The sequence below is a fragment of the Gordionus sp. m RMFG-2023 genome, chromosome 4 (assembly GCF_954871325.1).
Source record: "Gordionus sp. m RMFG-2023 chromosome 4, tfGorSpeb1-WG-v2, whole genome shotgun sequence".
In the NCBI taxonomy this organism is placed as follows: Eukaryota; Metazoa; Nematomorpha; class Gordioida; order Chordodea; family Parachordodidae; genus Gordionus; species Gordionus sp. m RMFG-2023.
Window position 1 is genome coordinate 9,119,864 of NC_088778.1, and position 23,795 is coordinate 9,143,658.

The 23,795-nt window shown below is 27.3% G+C and overlaps 1 protein-coding gene across 5 annotated transcripts; it reads right to left on the reverse strand.

Annotated features, from left to right (window-relative positions):
* Positions 1–1,090: 1,090 nt before the first annotated feature.
* Positions 1,091–22,039, reverse strand: LOC135927883 (nicastrin-like). Of its 5 annotated transcripts, none has more exons than XM_065464120.1 (15): positions 21,850–22,039; positions 21,682–21,808; positions 21,514–21,644; positions 21,294–21,436; positions 21,100–21,247; positions 20,714–20,826; positions 11,392–11,571; positions 9,949–10,176; positions 9,472–9,641; positions 8,516–8,708; positions 4,491–4,569; positions 2,818–2,975; positions 1,701–1,897; positions 1,384–1,562; positions 1,091–1,289 (listed from the first exon to the last, which is right to left on the reverse strand). In XM_065464120.1, exons 1-14 carry the CDS (start codon positions 21,995–21,997, stop codon positions 1,415–1,417), a joined length of 2,163 nt encoding a protein of 720 aa, XP_065320192.1. In that variant the 5' UTR covers positions 21,998–22,039; the 3' UTR covers positions 1,091–1,289; positions 1,384–1,414. The 5 variants fall into 5 exon arrangements, 4 of the variants coding, with proteins under 4 accessions (XP_065320192.1, XP_065320193.1, XP_065320191.1 ...); XR_010572200.1 differs by having other exon boundaries at positions 1,235–1,289; positions 1,333–1,562; XM_065464121.1 differs by having other exon boundaries at positions 1,091–1,562; positions 21,682–21,799.
* Between the last annotated feature and the right edge of the window lie 1,756 nt (positions 22,040–23,795).

A 23,795-nucleotide genomic window follows, 5' to 3' on the forward strand; every position in this document is an offset into this window, starting at 1 on the left:
GATTTGCGTGTATAGCGTACTTTGGTTATTGATTTTGAAGATTAATAAAGCAAGATGATTTGGTGAAGATATAATGTTAAATCTCTATATATTTATAATGAAGGATGCCTTTTTGGACCCCTCTCGTTTATTTTTCGACTCTTAGCCTCCTTCATTTTGTAAGAGGGCCTATAAAAATACGTCGAATAATTAGATTTGTATAGGAAAATTTAAATAGAATAATTTTATTATTGGTATTCGTAAGATCGAATAATTTATATTTGAACAAATAATAAAATCATTATTCGATTCAAATATTTTGTAAAAATTGACTTTTCCCGATATAGATAAAAATACAAGCAAAACCATATATATGTCGTATTGGGCATGGAATTCATGGGAATTCGAAATCTCTCAATTTTAAATCATTCGAGCGATTTTTAATTTAAAAATCTGATTTTAATCGGATATATTTTAGTATGTATATATTGTACCCACGCTGTGAATTTCGAACAATGACCGTGAACTTCAGGACTACTCTTAATTTATAGTGATTTTAGTGTGAATTTTTTATATAAATTAAAAAAATTCACAAATAGCGAAAATTATCTGAAAATTATAGGGTTTCAATCTAGTTATGTCGATCCAATCTTTAACGCTGATTTTATAGTAAACGTGTTATGTTCAAGCGTTGCGCTATTTAACCTATCGAAATATGATTTTTCATATTTTTTTTAAATAATTATTGTATATTATATTTCAAAAATAGTATATACCTTTTTATCAAATTAGCTATTTTTTATAATCGTATCGTATTTATCATTATTAAATACGTTTTTCAAATTTTATCATAGTGTTATCATCACAACACTCCCTATTTATAAATTATACTCATTTATTGGCTTGGTTTATAACTCCGTTAAAAGCATCGGTTGAATACAACGCATTTACTATAAATTCGTTTTAAGTCTTATATATATATTTTAAAGTCGTTAGTCCCATTATTTTTCGCATTACCTTATAGCTTTTATTATTTGATCTTCTCGGAAAACAAAAAATCAAATTTAAAAAATAAATAACATGAATTTGATAAATTAAGCTTATTATTAACATTTACATTTCATTATAAATATTCGAACAAAACATTTAATTAATTAAACTTTTTAAATAAATATAAGAAGTAGATTTGACACCGTTTTATATTTTAAAAAAATTTATGGCAAATCAATAAACACCATTATAATCTATATTAAAAACCAGGCATTGATTAAATTTTCGAATGCGTATTCACATATCTTCCGCCATAGTATCTAAATCAAAATCAATAAAAAAGATTAAAAAAACGTATATTACATATTCTTATCATTATATCCTTTTTCTAATTTTTCATTTAAATTTTAATACAAATATTTAATCAAATCATGTCTGATAATAATTAGGTGGGTTCTGCATTCGGGTTATAATCGGTGGGAATCTCTGCTCCGGTATCTGATTCCCTTTCCCTCGAATCAGCTGGCGTAGTAAATAAAGTATCGGCATACCGCGTGGAAAAGAGACCGAAAACTAGAGCCAAACCAGTAGAGCTTTTATGTAAAACGAATTAACAAATTAATAAATCTGATTGGTTAATTTCACCCCACCCTCCCCCCTCTCTTTCAAAATATTTTTTGGTACATACAAATTTTTCAGATTGTATTTACATAAAATAATAATAATTTAACCTTAAACCGACGGCTAGAAGAGCGTAATCCAAAAGCTTATCCGGTCTTAAATAAATGCGTAAAGAAGCGAAACTGTACGAAAAGCTTTTCACCCAAGAGGAAGATAAGCTAGATACATGGGCCCAGGCCAAGGATGATACGCAAACAGAGGATTGGTTTAGAGAGGGTAAATTATTGAGCCATAAATAGGAATAAATCTATGAATTATAAGTAAGGAGAGGATAGAGGTAATAAAATAATTGTAGAAGAAAAAACATTAATTTTTGTTTTTATTGTTTTGCAAGGTTAAGTTTTTCCCAGATTACACATCAAGGCTTATAGCTAATCGTTTTCGACGAGAATGGACTAAATAGGAGAGATTTGATTTGATATAATATATAATTCATAGTTAAAAAGTGAGCAAAAACATAAAAAAAAATTAAGAATAGGAGTCTAATGAAAAGAGAAAATTGAATTTCTTAAAATTGGGGGGGGGGCATAATACATGATATTTTTATATCAAAAATATGATTCTTGAAAAAAAATCTGTATGTGGGAGATTTTGTGATATATTTCAAAAATGTGGTAATTGAGTTGATAGATTTTGACTTTAAAAAATATTGTGGGAGACCTGGAAACCCGTTTCATAAGCAATATACTTAAAAGAATAATATATTTTGGTATTGCAAATCGTGTACATATGTTAAATTGTTTCGAGTTTCCATAAGGCGCTTATAGTATAAAATTGGAACCAGTGGCATGCTATATCCAGCCCGAAATTTTTTTTAGTTCGGGTAAGAATTAACGGGCCGGGCAAAAAGTAGAGAATGCCCGGCTTGCTTAATAAAGATTAGAGAATATAATAAAATTATTATAAAGCCTATATTTGTTAAATTAGTGGCTTATATTTTTAATGAATAAATTATGATCTACTATTCATAAAAATATCATTTCCTTTTCCTGCATTTTATTTGCTCAATCCTCAAAGTTATCAGATTTTCCATAGAATAAATTTTGTAGATTTACTTTTAATAATGATATAACAGACCTTTAACCGTTTTTTCTTTCTCAGAAAAAATGAATTAAAAAATATATGCAGGTTGTATTTATCGAAAAAAATAAAATAATAGTTCTTTACAGATTGTTCATTATTTAAATCGTCACATTCCTTTTTGCTTTTTATATTGGGGTCGATATTTTTCATAGTCAAGTAGGCTAACGTGGCCTGGGTAAAAAAAGTATAGGTTCGCATCGCCCCGTCTGCGCCAACGTAATAAGAGAGGAAAGTGTTCAGGTCTGTACATGGTATACGAAATATATTATGTTATCGTCATGTGTTTATTTTTCCTGGCGATATGTTATAATTTTCAACTTTAAAACATTTTTTAAGTGTATTTTTTTAAAATTTTATCCAATTTTAGGCAATATGTGTTCCAGCAGATGTGGAATAGATACATACCTACCCCATAAATTTTAGACAACTTTTTATATAAATATTGAGTCATTTATTAATTCATGATAAAATCTATTGAATTCTAAAGATTAGTAGTTTAAAAATAAATTTATAAATATTTTTATTTTTAATCACATTATAATTTTAAACAAATAAAAAAGGGATAATTCTTATTTAAAAAAAACCAAAGTGGGACTAAAATTTCCCCCAAAACAAGCATAGTTTAATTTTAAAATAATAATTTGTACTTATTTTTGATAAAAAAAAATTCATTTAGTTTTGATGTGAGCTCGGATTTTGCTGCCTATATTTTTTTAAAATAACTTAAATTTATGCTTGACATATTATGTCCAAAGTAAGTGATAAAGAATAGTGTAAAAACATAATTAGTTTAGAGTATTAATTTTTATCTCCGCAATATCATGCGGATTCGAATTGAAATTTTTCTGGAAAAGAAGAGACACAGGTGAAGTCTCAAATTAAGAATTTATATAAAGATCAAGGGTCTTCAGACCATCATTTGACGATAAGTTAGCAGCTTCCCATTAAACTATGATTAATTATTGAATTTCGCGTGGCCTATGACACATATTAATTACTTATCTGATAAGGTTATCTGGGTTACAAACAATATTTCGAATCATTCATAACCCCTTGTAAAATCAATATTTTATAATATTTGAATATATTCAAGGGAATTTGATGAGAATAATATTCTAAAAATCAGAAATTATTCTACATATGCTGTTTTCGGTAAATTTAGATTTTTTTAAATATAAAAATATATTGTAAAATGAATTAAAGTTGAAAATATAATATAATGCCAGAAAAAAAAACACATTGACGCTATTGCGAAGCATATAGTATATAGATATTATATTTTAGATGGGAAAAAATCATAAATTTTTTAAAATAGTAATACACCAAGGAGACTAAGTTCGGAGTGGTGATTCGAGGAGATATATAAATCATATTTTATTATTGGCTCATGTACTAGATAACGATTTATTGTACAATTTTGAATACAACTTTTTAAATAAAAAATATGCAGGTTTTTTGAAAGACATGTTCTAACGACTAAGTCCTTATAATGAATAGCAATATCAAAATGTTTAATAAGATTTCCGTGGTGTATTTCTAACAACATTGTAGGATAAAAGATTGCTAAACTAGTCAAAGTTTTTAATGTGATTTATAGGTTAATTATTGTAGATTCGCTATGTAATCTAAATTTCAAGTAAAAACTAGTTTGTCTGATAAGAAAATATCTTAAGAGGCTGAAAATTTTTAAAGGTTCTATATATGACAGGGAAAAAAAATATTTTCTAAAAGTTTGAAATAAAATAATCATAATAAACCTCCAGATATGTAGCTTGAAAATGGTTTCCAAAATTCGCAAGAGGAATTGACTAAAAAACAATCAACAAGGTCGTAAATCTTCGTAACAAAAAAATAGGTTTATACATTATATATATTACCGTCAATTCGTTTAATCATACAATACGCTACGCGTATACAATTATTTCGCCAATTCGCATATCGCCAATATATAAATTAAAAATGCCTTAAATGTTCATGGATAAATTGTCTGATATTTTTAAAAATAGCATTCTACAAATATTGGAGTACATTTTGGGTTAAATCCAGATTTTCCATATTTTTTTAAAAAATGCATGAATGTTCTATCTACCAACTTTAAATCATTTATTTCGCGAGTTTTAAAAGAGATAGAAAAATCGAAATTTACGAACATTTGTAGAATACCTACACTATAAATTTTGCAAGATATTTAATCTATGATAAAGGCCACATTTCTACTAAGGGTGATGATGGTTAAGCATTGCGATGATCTTAGCTTAACGATAGCACTGCTTTATTTGCTTTGTATACATTTAAGCATCGTGATGAAATCTCGCGCTATTATAGCGATTACTATAAATAAGGCCTAAAGAAGTAGGCGAATATATGCGACTTAACTGTGAAATATTTATAAGCAAAAAAAATGTATGTGATTTCTTTTCTTTTGTTTCCTTGCACTACTTCTCAACTCCTTATATAAATATATATACCTTAACCCTCTATTTCACTTTGTAAACCTGTACTTATATATTTTACTATAAATATTGTTATAAATGATTTTATGCCATAATGTACACAATATATTCTAGGCATCAACAACACCTATATTTATAATAAAACGTCAATCAATTTCTATCGACGCGACAATATATTTCCATAACCATGGCAGTTAATGGTGTAACTAATATTAAATTATGACATTTTGGCTAGTAAAGAGTGTCATCTATACTTAAAAATGTAAAGGAATAGACGAATGGCTGTAAACATTTTATATATACTTCTTCCTTCTATCTCCTAAGATATTTTCATCTTATATGGTAAATATTCTATAATGCTTTCTATTGTATTCGAATGCATTTTACTTTCGAGTTTATGTAAACCTGTGGGAAATGAATTTTCTGTGTTCCAGATATCAGTCTGATTTTTTAAAATTCTTCCGAGAAGTACTTTACAACGTCATAATTTTTAAATAGATACCAATAATATTCAATTCACATGTTTTTATTTACTCTTGCTCCTACAGCTACTTTTTACAGTGCCACCAATTACATCACAAGCATTATTCTCGTGCGCTTTAGCAGAAAAGTGTCATTTCGCTTTTACCCCAAAATCAAATTCATGATGGCATATATTAATATAAAAAATTTACGATTTTTACACTCTAGATCCATTCTACTAAAAAAATTTATTTACAAAATTTATTAGATACAAAAATTTACTAATGTTTTGTAAAAATAATGTATTGATAATGTTGTAAAGATTCGGATATAATTACGTAATTTAAGTTGCAAATATTTGCCAAAATATCTTAATAACAAAAGGGTGAGCAGTAAATTAATCCCTATTTCAGTAAAAGCTTTGTACTTAATCCTGAAGTATAAAGCTGCCGTTTTCTGAATAATCACATAAAATTAAAAATTGGCCTCCTTCTAAGCGTTATTTTTGATACAACGATTGGTTTAAAATAAATGAATTAAATAAAAGGACTCCATTTTTTAAAAAAAGGTATTGACAAATTCAATCTATAGGCTCGGTGATTTTTTCGAGCGTTTATAGATACCCATTGTTTGTATAAATTTGATGTCAAAAGAAAGAAACAAAATTATTCGTTTGCGTAAATACGTTGATCCTAAGCAATTCTCATTTGCTCAAATAACAGGATGCTGAGGTGAATCTATTATAAAAGTGTAAGATAATTTTGTACGTTTTAAAATATTATTAATTATAGAAAATTAAATTATCATTTATATTAAAATGTTGCCTGCAAAATGGAGGAAAAAACTAAAAAATTTTAAAAATGCGAAGAAAGTGAAAAATTATTCAAGAAAAAAAATATTATTTATTTTTTTTATAAAATTCATGATTTTAAGAATTTTTCGATACCTGAACCCTCCACTTTTAAAAAGGGTTCAGGTTAGGCAAAAACATACAGGTTCGGGTTCACATTCCTGATTTAAACATAAGTTTCATTCTTTATATAATATATATATTTCTTTCAAATTATCTATAATTAATCTTTTTTTGTGCGAGATTTTTTTTCCATCTTTTTTTGTGCGAGATTTTTTTTCCCCGCCTTTAGTAAAAATGCAATCTCTTTTGCCTGACATGATTCGGCTTATTTCGTATGTACAATAAAATTCTTGGGACAATTTAATTGTATATTCGTCTATAGTCTTTCTAGGCATGAGATTAGGTGTGAAAGGAATTCTTTTTCCACCATCAAGTTTGTAACAAATTTCATATTTTTTGGACATTGTTTCAATTTTATCGATAAAATTTTATATCTGTTAGTTTTAGACAAGTAGGAACTTTTTAAATATTGATTCTGATATCATCTTTATCAATAGTGGCTGGTTGATTCCATCGCTTGCTTCATCTTGTTAATTTTTTTTAACTAGATACCTTTTTTTGCCAATCTTTTTTTCCATTGGAGATTTCCCAATTTATATCAATGATGTATTTATTAATTTAAAAGTATAATCTTTGTACGTAATTGATATTAAATTTGTTATTAACAATTGTGTAGTTTATAAGATATGATTAAAAGTGAAGGCCGGATGATGGTAAAAATACGTCATTTTTACCACTCTGGCTCCTTATATCTCCAAAAATCTAAGTATTAGGAGCAGTTTAGACCAGCCCCCCCCCATTTTTTAAAAAAAATCAGAAATCCCCCTCTGCAATTGCAATCGCAGTTTTAAAATTTCTTCCGCATTAAAATTTCAGCATTTTATAGTTATTAATTTATAAATAATAATTTGACAAGATAAAAATTAAAGAATGTTTATTTTTTTTATAAAATTAATATATTCTATAAATAAAGATGTTGTTTTAAATTATCTCGTTTATCGGTCGGTGCGCTTTGCGTATAGCCATTTCGCCTAAAAAAATGCCAAAATATAACATTTATTAGAATATGAAATATTTGCTAATTTATTATATAATTTGAATATTTGCTATTATATTTGGCCTTTTGGCACTTATAGGCGAACGGCATTTTGCTAATTTGCTAGTATTTTTTCTCATTACCTATGAAATTTTCTAATTTATCATTAAATTTGCTCGCCGGTATCCTGCAGGCATTCGGCCCGTAAAAAATTTTTTTTCGCAATTTAAAAATTTATCTCCAAAAAATATTTGACCAAATTTTATTTGAACATTTTGATCTGGCAACCCTTGTTAGGAGGCTAAAATTTTAGCTATTTCTTAGTTAAATTAACCTTTCTTTGCTTGCCAATGATAAAAAAATTAGAAGGGAGTTGGCAAAAAATCTCATTTTTCATATTCTTCATTAATAAATAATAAAAAATTTATTTTATACTCAACTATCCTAATTTAATTGGTAATGATAATTTAATAAAAAGTATCTTGTATTTGAGATATTCTCATTTTAGCAAAAGATATAAGAATCTTTTATCTTTTTGATATTTTGAATAAGATACTAGTATCTGTATTTAAGATCCATTATGAATCTGTACTGTATCTAATTTTTTTTTCCAGATGACCTGTCCAGCTCTGATTGGTATGGCACATTACTATTTATTTTTTTAAATCAGATCCGAGAAAAAAAAATTGATTTCTTTAGAAAATCCACTTCGGTTTGATCTGAACCTAAAATAAGGTTCAGAGTTTCAAAGAAAATGTCCAGATTGGACCTAATCGAGTGAAGAAGGATTCTAACACTTCATTTTAAGTGTTAGCTAATGTAAGCCTTTATCAATAAAAAAAATGGCATTTCATTCATTATAGTAAATAATATTGTTAAAAATAAAAAAACTTTTAAAAGAATAAATTATTTATTAACCAGCGATTTGTTAATTTTGATATCCAGCATCTCATTATCTGCACTATTATTTGCTATCAGCTTAAATACGACGTTGGCCAAAGTGCTGGACAGTCCGTGAATGTCATTAACGAGAATTTCCAGACCAGAATTATGATCATGATCATGAAAGGAACCAACGTAATTTAAATCGTCTAATATACTGTGATAAAATCTTAATTTTTATTTATATTTTGAAAACAAAATAATTTTTAGTTAAATTTTATAAAAAATATATGCAATAAAATAATTTATAATTTCATTTTGGATAATAATAGCTCAACTCATGAAACGTTTTTAATAAAATTTAATCACTTTTATTGGCAACCTATCAAATCTGATAAGTCGTGTTTATATAGACAGACTAATAAAAATACAAAATCAGCTGTGCTATGGTAATGACAATTTTCATTAATTAGACAATCACAATTTTGCACTTATATCTAAATTCTTCCATATTTAAGTAACAAGTAACGTACTCCAAAAAAACCTTTTTACTCATTACCCATTAAAAATAGTAACGAATGACGCTATTTTTTTTCTGAAAATTTAACTATAACGTACTTTAAATGATATATCCCACCTTATTACTCGCGCTATTTCTTCAGACCACTTCTCCGGAGTGTAAAATTTGTCTCCTCCACATAATTAAAAATAAAACTTGTTTTTCTCCCTAAATCCATCTTAGTCTTAAAAAGTTATTATTAAAATTTAGCATTCGCTAAAAACTTCTTGTTGGTAATATTAATATTTCCAAAAAATATATAAGAAAAGATTTGTTTAATAGCAGTAAAGTAATGTGGGGAAGAACTAAAAAGTGCACTCAATATATCCAAATGATAAAATCTAGCTGCAATGCCAGCGTTCAGCGATTATGGTAAGAGTTTTAAAAAAAACATAAAATTGTTAAGAAAAAAGAAGGCTAGAGATAATATTACTGATTGGCGAATTCGTTAAGGTGATCCGCTACGTAAATTCCGGGTATCGAATCATCAGATTTGAGAAAATTTTGCAACGATGAAGGCGGCAAAGGTTGATTACTATCATTGACCGGTTTCACGGAAATTTTAGCGTGAGATTTGGAGAACAGTTCGAACATGTGTTTTATCTATCAAAAAAAATCAAGATTTATTTTTGAAGTATTAATTATATTGTATTAGAAACTTAGACTTGAAATTTTGCTTTCTAAAAAAGTTACCTATTGCGATTTTTATAGTTTTATTTTAAAAAAATCAATATTAATTTTACCATGAATTTAAAAAAATAATAGTCTAGGGGAAATAATATTTTTATATATTTGATGCCTTAGGAAGATGTTAATTCTTATGAATATGAGATGAGGGGATGTTTTGTGGAAGGGGTAATGAAATCATTATGTTCAAAATAAAATTATTTTTTAAAAAATAATCTGTAACTTCTTTATCAACAACTTGGTGTTTGTTTCTGGATAAAGGGTCGGTATGTATATAATAATTCGAATGAGATGCTAATCCCACTTGACCAATCTCAATGATGTGAGATATGTGGGACGTGTTGATAATAGCCGATTGATTTATGATATCCGAATTTAATTTTTGGGGAAACTCATGGCGAATGTTCATATCGTGGATTAATTTGGTAGAGCCAAGGTAATCGTATGCTTCCTAGGAAGGTTTTATATATTATAGATTATTTTTAACAAATAATAAACATAAAACTCAATCTTTTTGGTATTTATATATATATTTAAAAAAATAAAAGTTTGAACTGAAAATGCCATTAAAAATTATAATTTTTGCTACTTTTTACGAGCATAAATACTAAAAAAATAAATTTTAATATAATCTTAATTTCAAAAAAAATATTTATTTTAGCAATTCATATTATAACTATAAACTATTCTACAAAATATTAGCTTCAGAAGTTTTAATTTCTTAAAGATACATGACAAAATAATTACATGTTCGAATTTTCAAACATTGGTAAATAACGGTATCTAAAAATGAATAATTTTTTTAAAATTTTTTTAGATTTTTCTTTATAATTAACATGAAATCCTCTCATATGAAATGTTGATGTGTTTTTATAATCTTTGTTGACAAACTTGAAATTGTTATAAAATAACTCCCTCCCCCCTACAAAAAAAATAAAATAAAATATAGGCCCAAAATAAACTTTTGTCTTCCCCTCTCAACTGAAGCTTCATAACTAGGGGTTTGTAATTACTACCAAATAATATAAGAGACATTATTCAGTGTGGAATGTGGGTTCAGTTTTTTTTCAAAAACATATCTGGAACATATAGATTAAAAGGGAAAAAATCCACTGAACCAAATTTTTTTTGTAAAAGTGTCCCCAGAGATCTTTGAAACATTCATAAATGAAGATTTTTTTGTTTCGTTGGAAAGGCAGTCTGCCTTACCCTGTATTCACAGATAGCGCGAAACAAAATAGGTTTTATATGCAAAAGTATCATTGCTTAGGGTTCCTATTTATAATATAAGAAAAGATCGAAATTAATTAGAATTTCTAGTTTAGTCAAATAGATAAATAAAATTAGAAGGTGATCAACCCTTTCCTTGTTAGCGCGAATTCACGGGGAAGTATAGAAAAATACAGCATATTTAGTATACTTCTAAGAATTGAGGTTAAATATTTTTTTAAAATTTCAACATCCATATAATTATATCTGAAAGATGCTTAATTGGAGAGATTGAGTTGGTTTAATAAGACCCCGACCTTGGGGATCTAAGTAAACTAGAGCTCTAAAATTTTGATTTAGGTTTCATTTAATCAGTGCTAATTTTCATAAATTATCAAATGATGATTGATAATGTGTGATTTGATTATAAAATTAAATTACATTAATTGTATTTTACCCCGTTGAAAAACACAAACATAACATTTTTATCGAGAGAAGCGTTCGCGTTTTCCGCCTTAGAAAAATATTCATTGTTAGTTCTGTCCAGCGCTTCGGCTACGAGCAACAGAGTTATAATGCTTAAAGCGGAGCTTTCGGCAGCGGGAGCGATTTGGTCGAACATGGTTAGGGCGTCCATCTTAAATATGATTAGCAAAGGATTTAAGTAAACAATTATCAATTTGATGGGTAATCAACCCGATTCTTGAAACAAGTGGCTAAACTGTAATTTTGGCTTGGCCAAAATTTGTCATCTAAGACTTGGGGAATTACTAAATTTATCAGACTATGGCCGAATAATATCTAGGCCAAGTCGAGAAATAAAAATTTTAAAATTTTAGAAAAGTCGAGTTAGAAAATGAAAAAAAAAAATTATTTCCGGGTCAGGTCGGACCTAAAATTTTGAGCGCGTAATTGATACTTAAATTCGAATAAAATTGATATATTTTTACATAATGCCATTTAGAGTAAACTATTTTATAGGTAATTTTAACTACAAAAACCAATTTTCATCCAAAACAAAATTTTTTGGCATAAATTTAATATTTTTTTAATAAACATAAAATATATAAAATTTCAAAAATTTGAACGTGTCGAAAATACTAAAAAAATAATCGACCTTTATTTTTTTCCCCAAGAGGACTTTAAAAAGTTATCTACTGACATCAAAAATAAGTCTCATCTTTTATATTTTTTCGAATAATATTTATTTTTGTGTGTATTATGAAATTAAGCAAAACGTAATTTTTAAACTTTAAACGCCACTCATATGTCCGAAACTAATAAATTTAGAGCAATAAAATTTCGATTGCAGTCCCCGCATAACTCACCTAACCAACTGCGTGTAGAGACCCAATAAAAAGTTTCAGCAGGCTGGGAATTTCATAGTTATGAATAATTTAACTAATGTGTGGGAGTGATGTTGTTTTTGGATTTTGTAAAAGATGCTAATTTGTTGCTAGCTAATAGTTTCAAATTTATATTTAATGAAGAAATCTTTAGAGTCACTGTCGTCTGGTCTTTGATGCTTTTTCAATTTTTATTCTTACATTTAATCTAAATAGCCTTGAATTTTGATTTTACCGGAAATATATTCCACCATGTATGGAATACCTACCCTATGATTTTCAGACAATTTTGCCATAAACTTTTGAACCAAGTATGATTTATGTTAGTTTTTCTATAGATTTTTTTAAATAAATGACTCAAAGGTTAATGGCAAAATTGTTTACAATTCATAAGATAGGTATTCTAAACATGCTGGATTACATTTACGGTAAAATCAGATTATTAAATTTAAAAAAACGCACTCAAGACATGATTAAAAATTGAAAAAATAACACATTGCCGCAAAAATATATATAGAGTTAATTCCGCGCTAAATAAACCAAAATAACACGATTTCGACCTGGTTCTTTCAGATTTTTTTAGAAATTTTGTGTATTATTAGTACCTATACTAACAAAGAAATATGTATAATTTTAGACTTTTAAAACTCATTCATTGGCACATATTTGGGTGAGTGCAAAATTTGATAAATTTTTGAATTCTGACAGGCGAATATCTCTGGAAGTTGTTGAGCTAGTTTAACTGATTTAAATCAAATACATTTTATTAACTTGATAATACAAATTTAATATTATATTAAAATTTACTTGAAAAATATTAAAAGCACATACTGGGTGAACAAATAATTTTTTTCAAATATTTCAGGTTTAAAATTTATAAAATTTTTCTAATCTCGTTCTCCTTATAAATTTTATGCATAAAATTTAAAATATTAAACAATAATTCTGATAATCAAATATGATATGAAAATGATTATGAATGATTTGGTAAAAATTGAATGAGTCTGATTTCATTTTAACCCAGTTTTTCTATTATGATATAAAAATAATTAAAAATTTTTTTGTCTTTTTATTGATTTCTTCGATTTTGGTATTTAATCAGGGAGAAAGGAAGAATGGGAAATAAAATTTTAAAAAATTTATCGGTTATGGGCCTGACTGCGAGCTGGATGGCCGCAAATAGACCTTAATGTATATTTTAAAAAATAATTTACTTCATTTTTTTTATTAATCATTATTTGATATTATAGGAAAAAAAATATTAAAAATGCAACTTACAATCAGTTATTATAATCATATCAAAATTGAAGGCTTTAGTAATTTAAGTTATTTTGAATAAAATGCTTTAGTAAGATTAAAATTGGCCAATTTCTTCCCCTTTAAATGCAAATAAAATATATTTTATATCATGTTTAATAGATGATTTTTTAAATCTCAATCTTATCCTGTAAAAATCGCCGGGGTGGCCTAGTGGGTTATGATTTAGGCTTGGAAACAGGTCCCAGGTTCAATCCTGGTAAAGAACATAAAAAATTTCAGGTTTTTCTTCACTGACTGATGTGTAAATACATATGATAAGATGAATTTCGGAGCTAAGAGATGACCACCCCGGTCACCGACAGGCCTGGACAGCTGGGTGCTAAGAATATATGTCTAATAACAAAAATGAAGGGAACAAACAAAAATAGGAATATGAAAGCTAGGGCGTTCCCTTCAAGCGACGCACAGGTGTAGACCTCCATCTTGTGAAAAGTAAAGTAAAGTAAAGGTCAAAGCAAAGAAGACAAGGTTACCAAGTTTGAATATTGGGACGCTTAAAGGTAAGACGAGAGAATTGGCATCAATGTTGAACAAGAGAAAAGTTGATATAGCGTGCATACAAGAGACGAAATGGAAAGGTCAGAAGACTTTAATGATTGGGGATGGGTATAAATTGTACTATAAAGGAATTCTTAGCAATAGGAACGGTGTCGGCATCATCCTCAGTTAAGATCTAACCTCCTCAGTGGTAGAAGTTAACAGGATCTCTGATAGATTAATGAAGATAAAACTCTGCATTCAATCAATACTACACATCCTTTCAGTATATGCTCCTCAAACGGGTGCAAAGAAGGGGAGAAAAAATGACTTTTGAGCTATCCTTGATGAAGCTGTAATGGAAATTCCTAAGGATGACCCAGTCATAATAGGTCGTAACTTAAATGCGATGGGAAAAGCAAGAGATAGCTACAAAAGGCATCATGGTGGTTTTGGATATGGAGAAAGAAATGATGAAGGAAAGTATGTACTCAAATTCGCGCAAGCCTTCGACCTTGCCTTAACCAACACATACTATAGGAAAAAAGACAGTCATTTAATAACATATGAAAGTTGTAAAAGGAAAACCCAGATAGATTACATGCTTATCTCTCGCAGAAGATTAAAAGATGTAATTGACTGCGAAGTCATCCCAGGAGAAGATATAGCCACGCAACACAAGCTACTAGTCATGGATTTACACATCTCAAATAAATCCACTCAAAATAAGATAAAACTTGAACCATGCATCAAATGGGGTAAATTTAAAACAATGACAGATGCCTTTGCAATCAATGCAAACATTGAAACAATAGATTCCTCACAAGTCATTGAAAAAATGTGGACAGACCTTTCATCCAGATTAATAGACATTACCAAATCGACACTAGGTTTGATAAGGGGAGGCAACAAATCATACAAAGAACTATGGTGGTGGAATGAAGAGGTACAAACCACTATACAGGAGAAAAAAGCCTTATATAAAATATGGTACAAATCCAAAAACCCAGATAACAAGACAAATTACAAAAAATCTAAGAGAATAGCTACAAAGGCGGTGGCTAGGGCCAAAGCTATGGCATACGATGACATGTATGAAGAACTACATACCAAAGAAGGGCAGAATAAAGTATACAGATTAGCCAAACAGCGAGGAAAGAATTCTAGGGATATAAACGGAGCTCCGAAATAATCAAAAATAAAGATGGGAAATTAATAATAAAGGAAAAAGAAATAATGAATAGATGGAAAAAATATTTTCAGGAGCTTCTCAACTTTAATCCCCACATACTACATCAAGATGAACACTTCTCGTGCTAAACTTTGACAACCAATAACAGAACAAGAAATAATCACATGCCTCAAGCATATGAAAAACAACAAAGCTAGGGGTCCAGATGATATTCCAATAGAAAGCCTTAAAGCATTAGATGATGGAATACATCTCCTCACAAATCTGTAAAATAAAATACTGAAAAATGAAGAGATTCCTTAAAAATAGAGGCAGAGCTATCTAGTTCCTATCTTCAAAAATAAAAGAGATGCACACAATTTTCAAAATTACAGGGGCATTAAACTTATGTCACACTGTCTTAAACTCTACAAAAAATAATGAGAAAAAAGGTTAAGAGGTATAATCGAAATTGGAGAGACTCAGTTTGGCTTTATACCTGGAAGATCAACAACTGATGTAAACCAAGCAATTAGGCAAATGAGTGAAAAATACAGGGAAAAGAACAAAAAGCTACACGTGATCTTTCTCGATCTAGAAAAGTCCTTCGATAGAATCCCAAGAAAACTTACCTAGTGGGTGCTACGCCAGAAAAAGGTTCCCGAAAAATATATAAGAATAATACAGGATATGATGGTCCGTAGCACAACAGGTACTTCAGAAGGCTTCACAATAGCAGAGGGAGTTCATCAAGGGTCGGCTCTCAGCCCACTTCTTTTCATTACAGTAATAGATGTATTATCACAGTCTATACCTCAAACAGTCCCATGGAATATGATATTTGCAGATGATAATGTGGTACTTAACGAATTCAAAGATGAAATGAAAGAAAGATTAGTGAGTTGGATAAATATCTTAGAAAAGAACGGACTAGAAGTAAATAGAGAAAAGACGGAGTATATGGCGATAGGAGGAGATGAGAGCATTGACATAAATGAATGGCAGATATCGGCAATGCAAATATTTGGGATCTACTATACAAGCATACGGTTCAATAGATAAAGAAATTAATCAAGGGTGGTTAAAGTGGATTATCTGGAGTGCTCTTTGTGAAAAGAATCCCACACAAATTGAAGGGAAAAATATACAGTTCCATAGTACAAACAACTATTCTATATAGTTCGGAAATAGGGCCAACCTAAGAATCAGACGAGAGAAGTCTACAAACTATGGAGATGAGAATGCTGAGGATGATTGCTAGCGTAACAAGAAAGGATAAAGTGCGCAGTACAAGAATACTAGGAAGTTTAAAGTTAGTGCCCATTAAGACTAAGATAATGGTAAACAGACTTAGGTGGTATGGGGACACAATGAGAAGACTTATGAACTACGTAGGAAATAAGGTTGTGTTTGGAAGTGATGGGCAAACGTAAAAGAGGAAGACCAAAACTTCAATGGGGCCATAAAGTTAGAGCCAATATGAAGAAGTATAAATTAGATAAGATATAGTATGAATAACATTAAGTGGAGAGATATATTGAAGGAGCTTACCACCAGAAAAGATGAAAGCTAAAGAGAAAAAATAAATAAAATCTTATCCTGTAAAATTGATATAATTTAAACCATGTAGAATCTTATTCCTAATTTTTTTTATATGTAAATACCAAGAACAACTTATATTTAAAAAAATTAAAGAAATAAAAGTCGATTACATTTTATACTCATTTCCGGTTTTTACTTCCGGTATTTGCCCTTAATACTTTATTTCGTCTCACACCTTGAATACTCAACTTTCAATAGATCATCTCAATCCTTCACCTTTAAACAGTATCCAACCAATCGGAAGACAAATTAACAATAGCCGCCATTGGTTTCCTCCTAGGGTGTGACATTGAGTCTTATACTTGTGTCAACTGTAATAACTCTAGTAGATTCGAAAGGCAAACAGGGTCTTAATTGTTTATAGTCAAGTGAGACATCAACGCCACACTTCAATAAATCTTTAACAAGGGGCCTACATACCTAACACTTTCGAGTCTACCAATCTATCCCCCGCAAACGGATTATGACCTGACGGAATAACCATAATTTCTTGGGTCTTAGATAAATTTTTATTATGGGATTTTACTTGTGTCTTTTTAACCCAAGCTGCAAGAAAAAAAATTAAAAAATACAAAGATGTCAACAATTTTATATTTATTCTAATAGTTATCTCCACAATTGTTACTTTTGGCCTAAAATTTTTATAAAACCTAAGTTCCAAGGCATTTAACCAACAAGGTTAGGAAATTCTTTTTTATCCAACAAAAATTTTAATTATTCATAATATATAAATTAATATAAATATTTTTTTTAGTTTAATTTTTGTAGCTTTTTAAATAGTTTCATATTAGATGGATAATTTAATTTTAATAAAAAAATAGTAAATATGGAAAAAAAACTAAAATGTATTAAATTTTTATAAAATACTATAGAGCTAATGTTAATAAAATATTCCAGAGGTATTCACATATAAAAATTCCAAAAATTCTATAAATTATGCATTTTGGTCCATATTTCAACCTCTTGGTAAGGTTGAAATTTAATAAATTATAATTTTTGGTTATCATAGGTATTATTTACAGTCCGGTATGGTCCGAAGACCGATTAAAGAAGATAAAAGTTTACTATGAATTACTTTAGGCCAAGCATTTTATAACATCTCATTTATCGTTTACTTTGTCTATTCTTCCATTTCATTCAATCAAGCATTTTTATTTATGTGATTTAATTTATTAGGTATTATATTTTTATTTTTATAAATGGAAATTAAAATCATAGGTGATGATAATATTATTAAATCTTCCTCGTCTGGAGGTGAAAGAATAACTATTGTTAAAAACGTAGTAGTACAAAAGAAAAATAATCAATCAAATTTGAAAGATGTTAGAGTATTTTACAAATTTTTTAGAAAGAATAATTCTAGAAAAACATGTAAAATTAGTCTCCAGATATTCTCCAATTCTTCAAGCACATGTAAATTATGTGAATTTATATTGAGAGTTCAAAATTTTAAATACATGAATTAAAACTTACTATCTATATAATGGATTTGGTAGTTTTGGCAGAATTGCCCTAACAAATGATGATAAAAATAAAATAGGGGTTACTTCAATGAAACTACCTTGGATTTATCTGGATATCCTATCTTACCATTTGTTGAATAAATAATCTTTTATTTAATATTTTTAAATGGTCCTTATTTAGGTATGTATTAAGTTGGTGGAAAACATACATACACGCATTAGAAATACTTTTATTTCGAATTCTTTCTATTCTTCTATTGATGTGCCTTTTGTAATAAAAAATGTCAAAAATGTTAACAGCTACATATAAATTTTTGCATTTTTAAATATGGGCCCTATATTGTTGGTAGCCTAGAATTAAAAAGGTTAAAATTTCTTAAATTTTTATAATTTATTAGAAAATTTCTTTTTATTTAGGTTCACATGTATAATTTATTAAATACCCCCTGAACATTGTTAAATTTAAAGAAATTTATGAAAAATATGCGAGCAGTTTATCAAGTTGTATAAAGGGAAACAAAGTATACAAAAATATTTTATTTATTAATCAATATATTTATTTAAGAAAATATCCTTGAGAAAGAGAGTAGCCAGATAGGTTCACGGGGACTGGAACATCAGTGGAAGCTGAGAAAAATGGTATAAATGAAATCCAACTATACTTATCCAATATTTTAAATTAATTCCAATAATGATTGGTGGGAAGGGAATCCATACCCAATTCTGGCATAGCAATGGACTATCTTCCATATCAGGCTATATCAGTAGCATGTGAACATATATTTCTAAACCTTTGAATAATGGATAAAAAATGGAATTATTTTTGATCTTTTAGAAGATATAGACTATTTATATATAAATCAATTTTTATAAAAAAATATCTATCACATTATAAATATCAAAATCTCATTAAATATGCAAATTGATTTATATTATATTCAATAAATTTGGTATTGGTTTAATATTATTTTGAAATATTAGGTAGTTGTATTGTATAATATAATAAAATTGATTCGATGATACAATGAAAATATTGGTAATTTAACACAGGCAAAACTAAACATGTATAGCTTGACAACAAAATATTTTAGATTGGACTGGACTGATCTAACAATCTAATGGTTTGTGACTTAAAGATCCAATGAACCAGTCCCATTTCATAAAAAAAAGACTGAACTGGATTAATGCAAACCAGGATCCAAACCAAACCATTAAACCGCTAAAAACCGGTATTTTTATCGAACCTAAATCGCTAAAAAATTTCTAGCCGAACCGCTAAAATGCCTCTGAGCCGGTTCGAGTCTTATAATTTTATGCTTATAAAATAATGTGTAATTTATTACGCTAAATTTTTAATTATATTCGAATTGTTTTAAAGATTATTATCAATCACATTTGATTAATATGTCAGTCATAATTTTTATAAACTTTAATATATTGCCATTTTACAACATTTTTTAAATATTTTAGGCTTATAAATTATAATGCCTAGAGAAAAATTAAATCCTATATATAAATTATTTACATATAGTATTATAAATGACACATCAAATCTGATATCATACTGGCAATGCCAACTACCTAAGTTAGTGTGAAAAGAGGTTTTTCAACAATTAAATTTATATTATCTATTTATAGATGTAATTTGAGTGAGAAAAATTTTGAAAATATATTAATTATGTGGCTTAATAAAAAATTATTAAGTAAATGTTCATATTAAAAATCAATGATATTTATTGTTATATTTTTAAATTAAATATTATCTTATAATGTGAAATTAATAAAAATGAAGGTTTTATGAATGTATTTTTTTTTATTTTAATTTGTTATATTTTTAAATTAAATATTATCTTATAATGTCAAATTAATATAAATGAAGGTTTGATGTATGTATTTTTATTTTAATTATGAAATAAAAAAATATTCTTCCCTATATATAATTCAAAAGTAGGTTTGAATACAAAAGTGTTCAAACCGGTTTTTAGAGGTCTGAACCAAACTGATATTTTTATTTTTTATGAACCTTGAACCGTTTTTATCCGAACCTGAACCAAACTGATATTCGTTTTGGTTTAGATCCCTGCTGCAAACACTATTCTAGGTACAATCATTATACAATTTTTTTTTAATCTGAGGGGGCCAAGTTAAAGCTCTTCCTATTTGTCAAATTTAACATAATATATGATATACAGCAAAACCTCTAATAATAATAACATCTTTCTTGAGTCATAACTTCTTTAGATAGATCCCTTTCAGTAAAAATCCTATTAAAAATGAATATAAATATATTCTTTATTTAATGATAAACTTTTGTGTGTTGACCAAAAAGTATTAGCCATTGGTTATCTTTCAGAGGTTTCACTGTATATAAAATAAGATAATTTTGTCCAAGTTATTTACCCGAGTCACCAAAAGGACAATAGACAGTGCCTTTAAAGGTTTTGATTTATTGGTAGGATTTAGCAAGGACCAAATATTGGCATCTCCTATTTCATAGCAATGAATACTTAATCCTAAATAAAAGGTTAAAATTAGGTTTAATTTCTTTTGAAATTTGGTGATTCATAGATGTCTAAAGTGTTATTAAGTAAAACATTTTAATGGCTAATATCAAAAATTTTAAAAATATATAAATTTTAGAATTATATTTACTGATATTTCTAATCTAAATTCAATTTTAAAGGAATCTCAAGGTAAAGATAATTTTTTAGTAAAAGGTATATCAATCTAGATTATTATGGAAATTAATTTAATTTTAAACATTATTAACTATAAAAAAAATAAACTAGAATCCAATGTATGTGATAACTCCCCTCTTTTAATACAAGTATCTTTATCTTTTACAGCAACCATTTCAAATATCATATTTGCTGAACATAGAGGTTTATAATTGGTAAATTTTTCAATAATATTCTGATTATACTTAAAAAAACACTAAAAATATTCGATGGATTAAAATAAAAATGTATATTGTGGCAACTTTATCCATTAGTGTATGTATTGATTCATCATCTTTGACCATAAATATTGGAAAGTCACCCCAATCATTAAAAAAGATTCCTTGTCCATGATTCCATTCAATATATTTGCAATTTTCATATTTATCAATGCCAGTATAATAATCTATTTCATTGAAAAAAAATATTAAGCTCAAATATCATTGAATATAAAGCTATATAAAAAAATATTTAAAAGATTACCAGATTTTCTGTTAGGACAGGCTTGATCTGGAGAGAAATGTGGTATTTCATCTAATTGAGTACTATTTAGTGTGTTTAACAATACAGCACCAGTTATATGTTCACAATTTTTCATTTTAATTAAATTTTTACTGATAAAAAAATAAATAATATTGAATAATATTTTACTAATTAAATAAATTAGGATATATCATAACTATGTAATCAAATTCATTATCATTATTTATCAATTTGTCCAAAACAGCTTCATTTAATACAAAATATATTATTCCATTGTTGCCACTTCCTATTTTTGCTAAGATATAAAAAGTTCATTTAACATATACTAATAAATACAGCTGCATCCAATTTGATGAGTACTATTAAGCATTCTAAAACATCCATAGCTTTTATGAATATCTAAATATATATTGTTATTATGACCCTTGGAAAAAACATTATTAATAAGAATCAGGGTTATTATAGAACAACATAAAAGTTTCATTTCAAATTAAGTCCATATGGACAAGTGAATGCCCGCGTTCCGCATAAATTATTCATAAGAAAGAAAAGTAAGAATGAAAGAAAGCAAGAAAGTAGGAAAAATATGACAAAATTCATAAATATAATATTTAAAAAAAATTGTTAAAATTCAAAAAAAAATTTTTTATAATTATAAACTTCAAATATGGCATTTTTTTTTAAATATTCAATATTTTGTATAATATAATTTAATGCTAGAGTATACCATTTTATTTGTTATCAATATCTAGTAAATTATATCTTCGCTTTCACTGTAACCCTAACAACTAAACGCTTTATCCATAAATATTCTTTCTTTCTTTCTTTCTTTCTTTGTAGATAAAGATATTTAGTATATAATAATTTAAAAATATAATCTAGTTTTGTTAAATGGATAGATTTGAGCCGATTTTTAAAAACGGCTAACACGATATTCTATACAAAAAATTATTGTCCAATCGAGATTTCTCTAATAAATGTCCGCACCTTTGTGCCACCTAGGATCAAAATCTGAAGGCTTGCATTATATTTTTCTGAGTAAAACATTGAGTTAGCAATTTTTAAAAATCGGCTCAAATCGTGCCGTTTAACAACACGAATATAATCCCATATTCATCTTAGTCAAGATCATTTATTTTAATAATTATTGCTTCTTTTAAGAACTTAATATTTTTTTCTTCCTTTTATTTTATCATATTTGAACCTTTGAAAATTACTAAAATATTATTCAATATAGATATTACATTAATATTATATAAACAAAGTAATCTATTAATAATTACAATATATAAATAATGATGAAAGATTGTAAGGTTTATAAATTATGATATAAAATTGCAAGTGCTTGAGAATCTCTTTGTCATCTATCAACTAAAAATAATATGTGTTGAAATAATTAAGAATGATTAATAATTTTGATTCTCATTTTCATCAAAGTTAGGCAAAATAGATTTATAATTCCTGGAATAGTTGCGAATATTTTCTACGAGGGGAAGGGAGTAGGGGGTGAATTTTTTTTTACATTGAAATTTTTTTTGGAGCATTAAAAATATATTAGAACTAAATCTAATCATCAAATATAATTTATTAGAACTAATCATCATATAAAATATTAGAACCAAGCATATATTACTAATTTTGAACTCAAATAATAAAATATTGGATAAATATTAGAGCAAATATAATACGGCTAATAAATATTATAACTATATAAACCGGTATGTAAATCACAATAATATATAAAATTCAACATTTTATAATGATTTAAAAAGTTATTCAAAATATCACCCATAAATGAAAATTTAATCTTCTATGCGAAAACGACAATTTTAATAATTAGTTATGAATTGGGGATTAGTTTTCGAGGAGTAATGCTGTATATTCAATTAATTTTAAGATATGATCTTGATATAAGTTTCCATTATGTGTAAATAAAAAAGATTCCCTTATTTGTGCTTAATTGGTATCATTTACAAAATATATAATAATTTTATTAATATTAATTTGGAAAACTTATTAAATATATTTAAAGTATGTAATGATTTCACTGTATTTCTTGAGGATTATCTACAAAAATGAATCTTTTATTCATGTATTTAATTTATGAAATTAATTGACCTTGAGACAAATTTATATAGTATGAATAAAAATTAGTTAAATATTTAATTTTTCATTATAAAGATTTGATACATCCTTAGATCAGATAGAGTCATAAGTAAATTATTTATTGGATAGAACCTTTTGATAAATCACCCTTCGTTTATCGATTTGGGTCAAAATTA

What these genes read in the sequence shown, in the direction of transcription:
- LOC135927883 (XM_065464120.1), bottom strand. Translation starts at nt 21,997, where the DNA reads ATGAAACTTTTATGTTGTTCTATAATAACCCTGATTCTTATTAATAAT. An exon ending in TCATCAAATTGGATGCAGCT is followed by an intron (nt 21,809 to 21,849) that starts GTATTTATTAGT and finishes TTTATATCTTAG; the next exon opens with CAAAAATAGGAAGTGGCAAC. An exon ending in TACATACACTAATGGATAAA is followed by an intron (nt 21,248 to 21,293) that starts GTTGCCACAATA and finishes GAATATTTTTAG; the next exon opens with TGTTTTTTTAAGTATAATCA.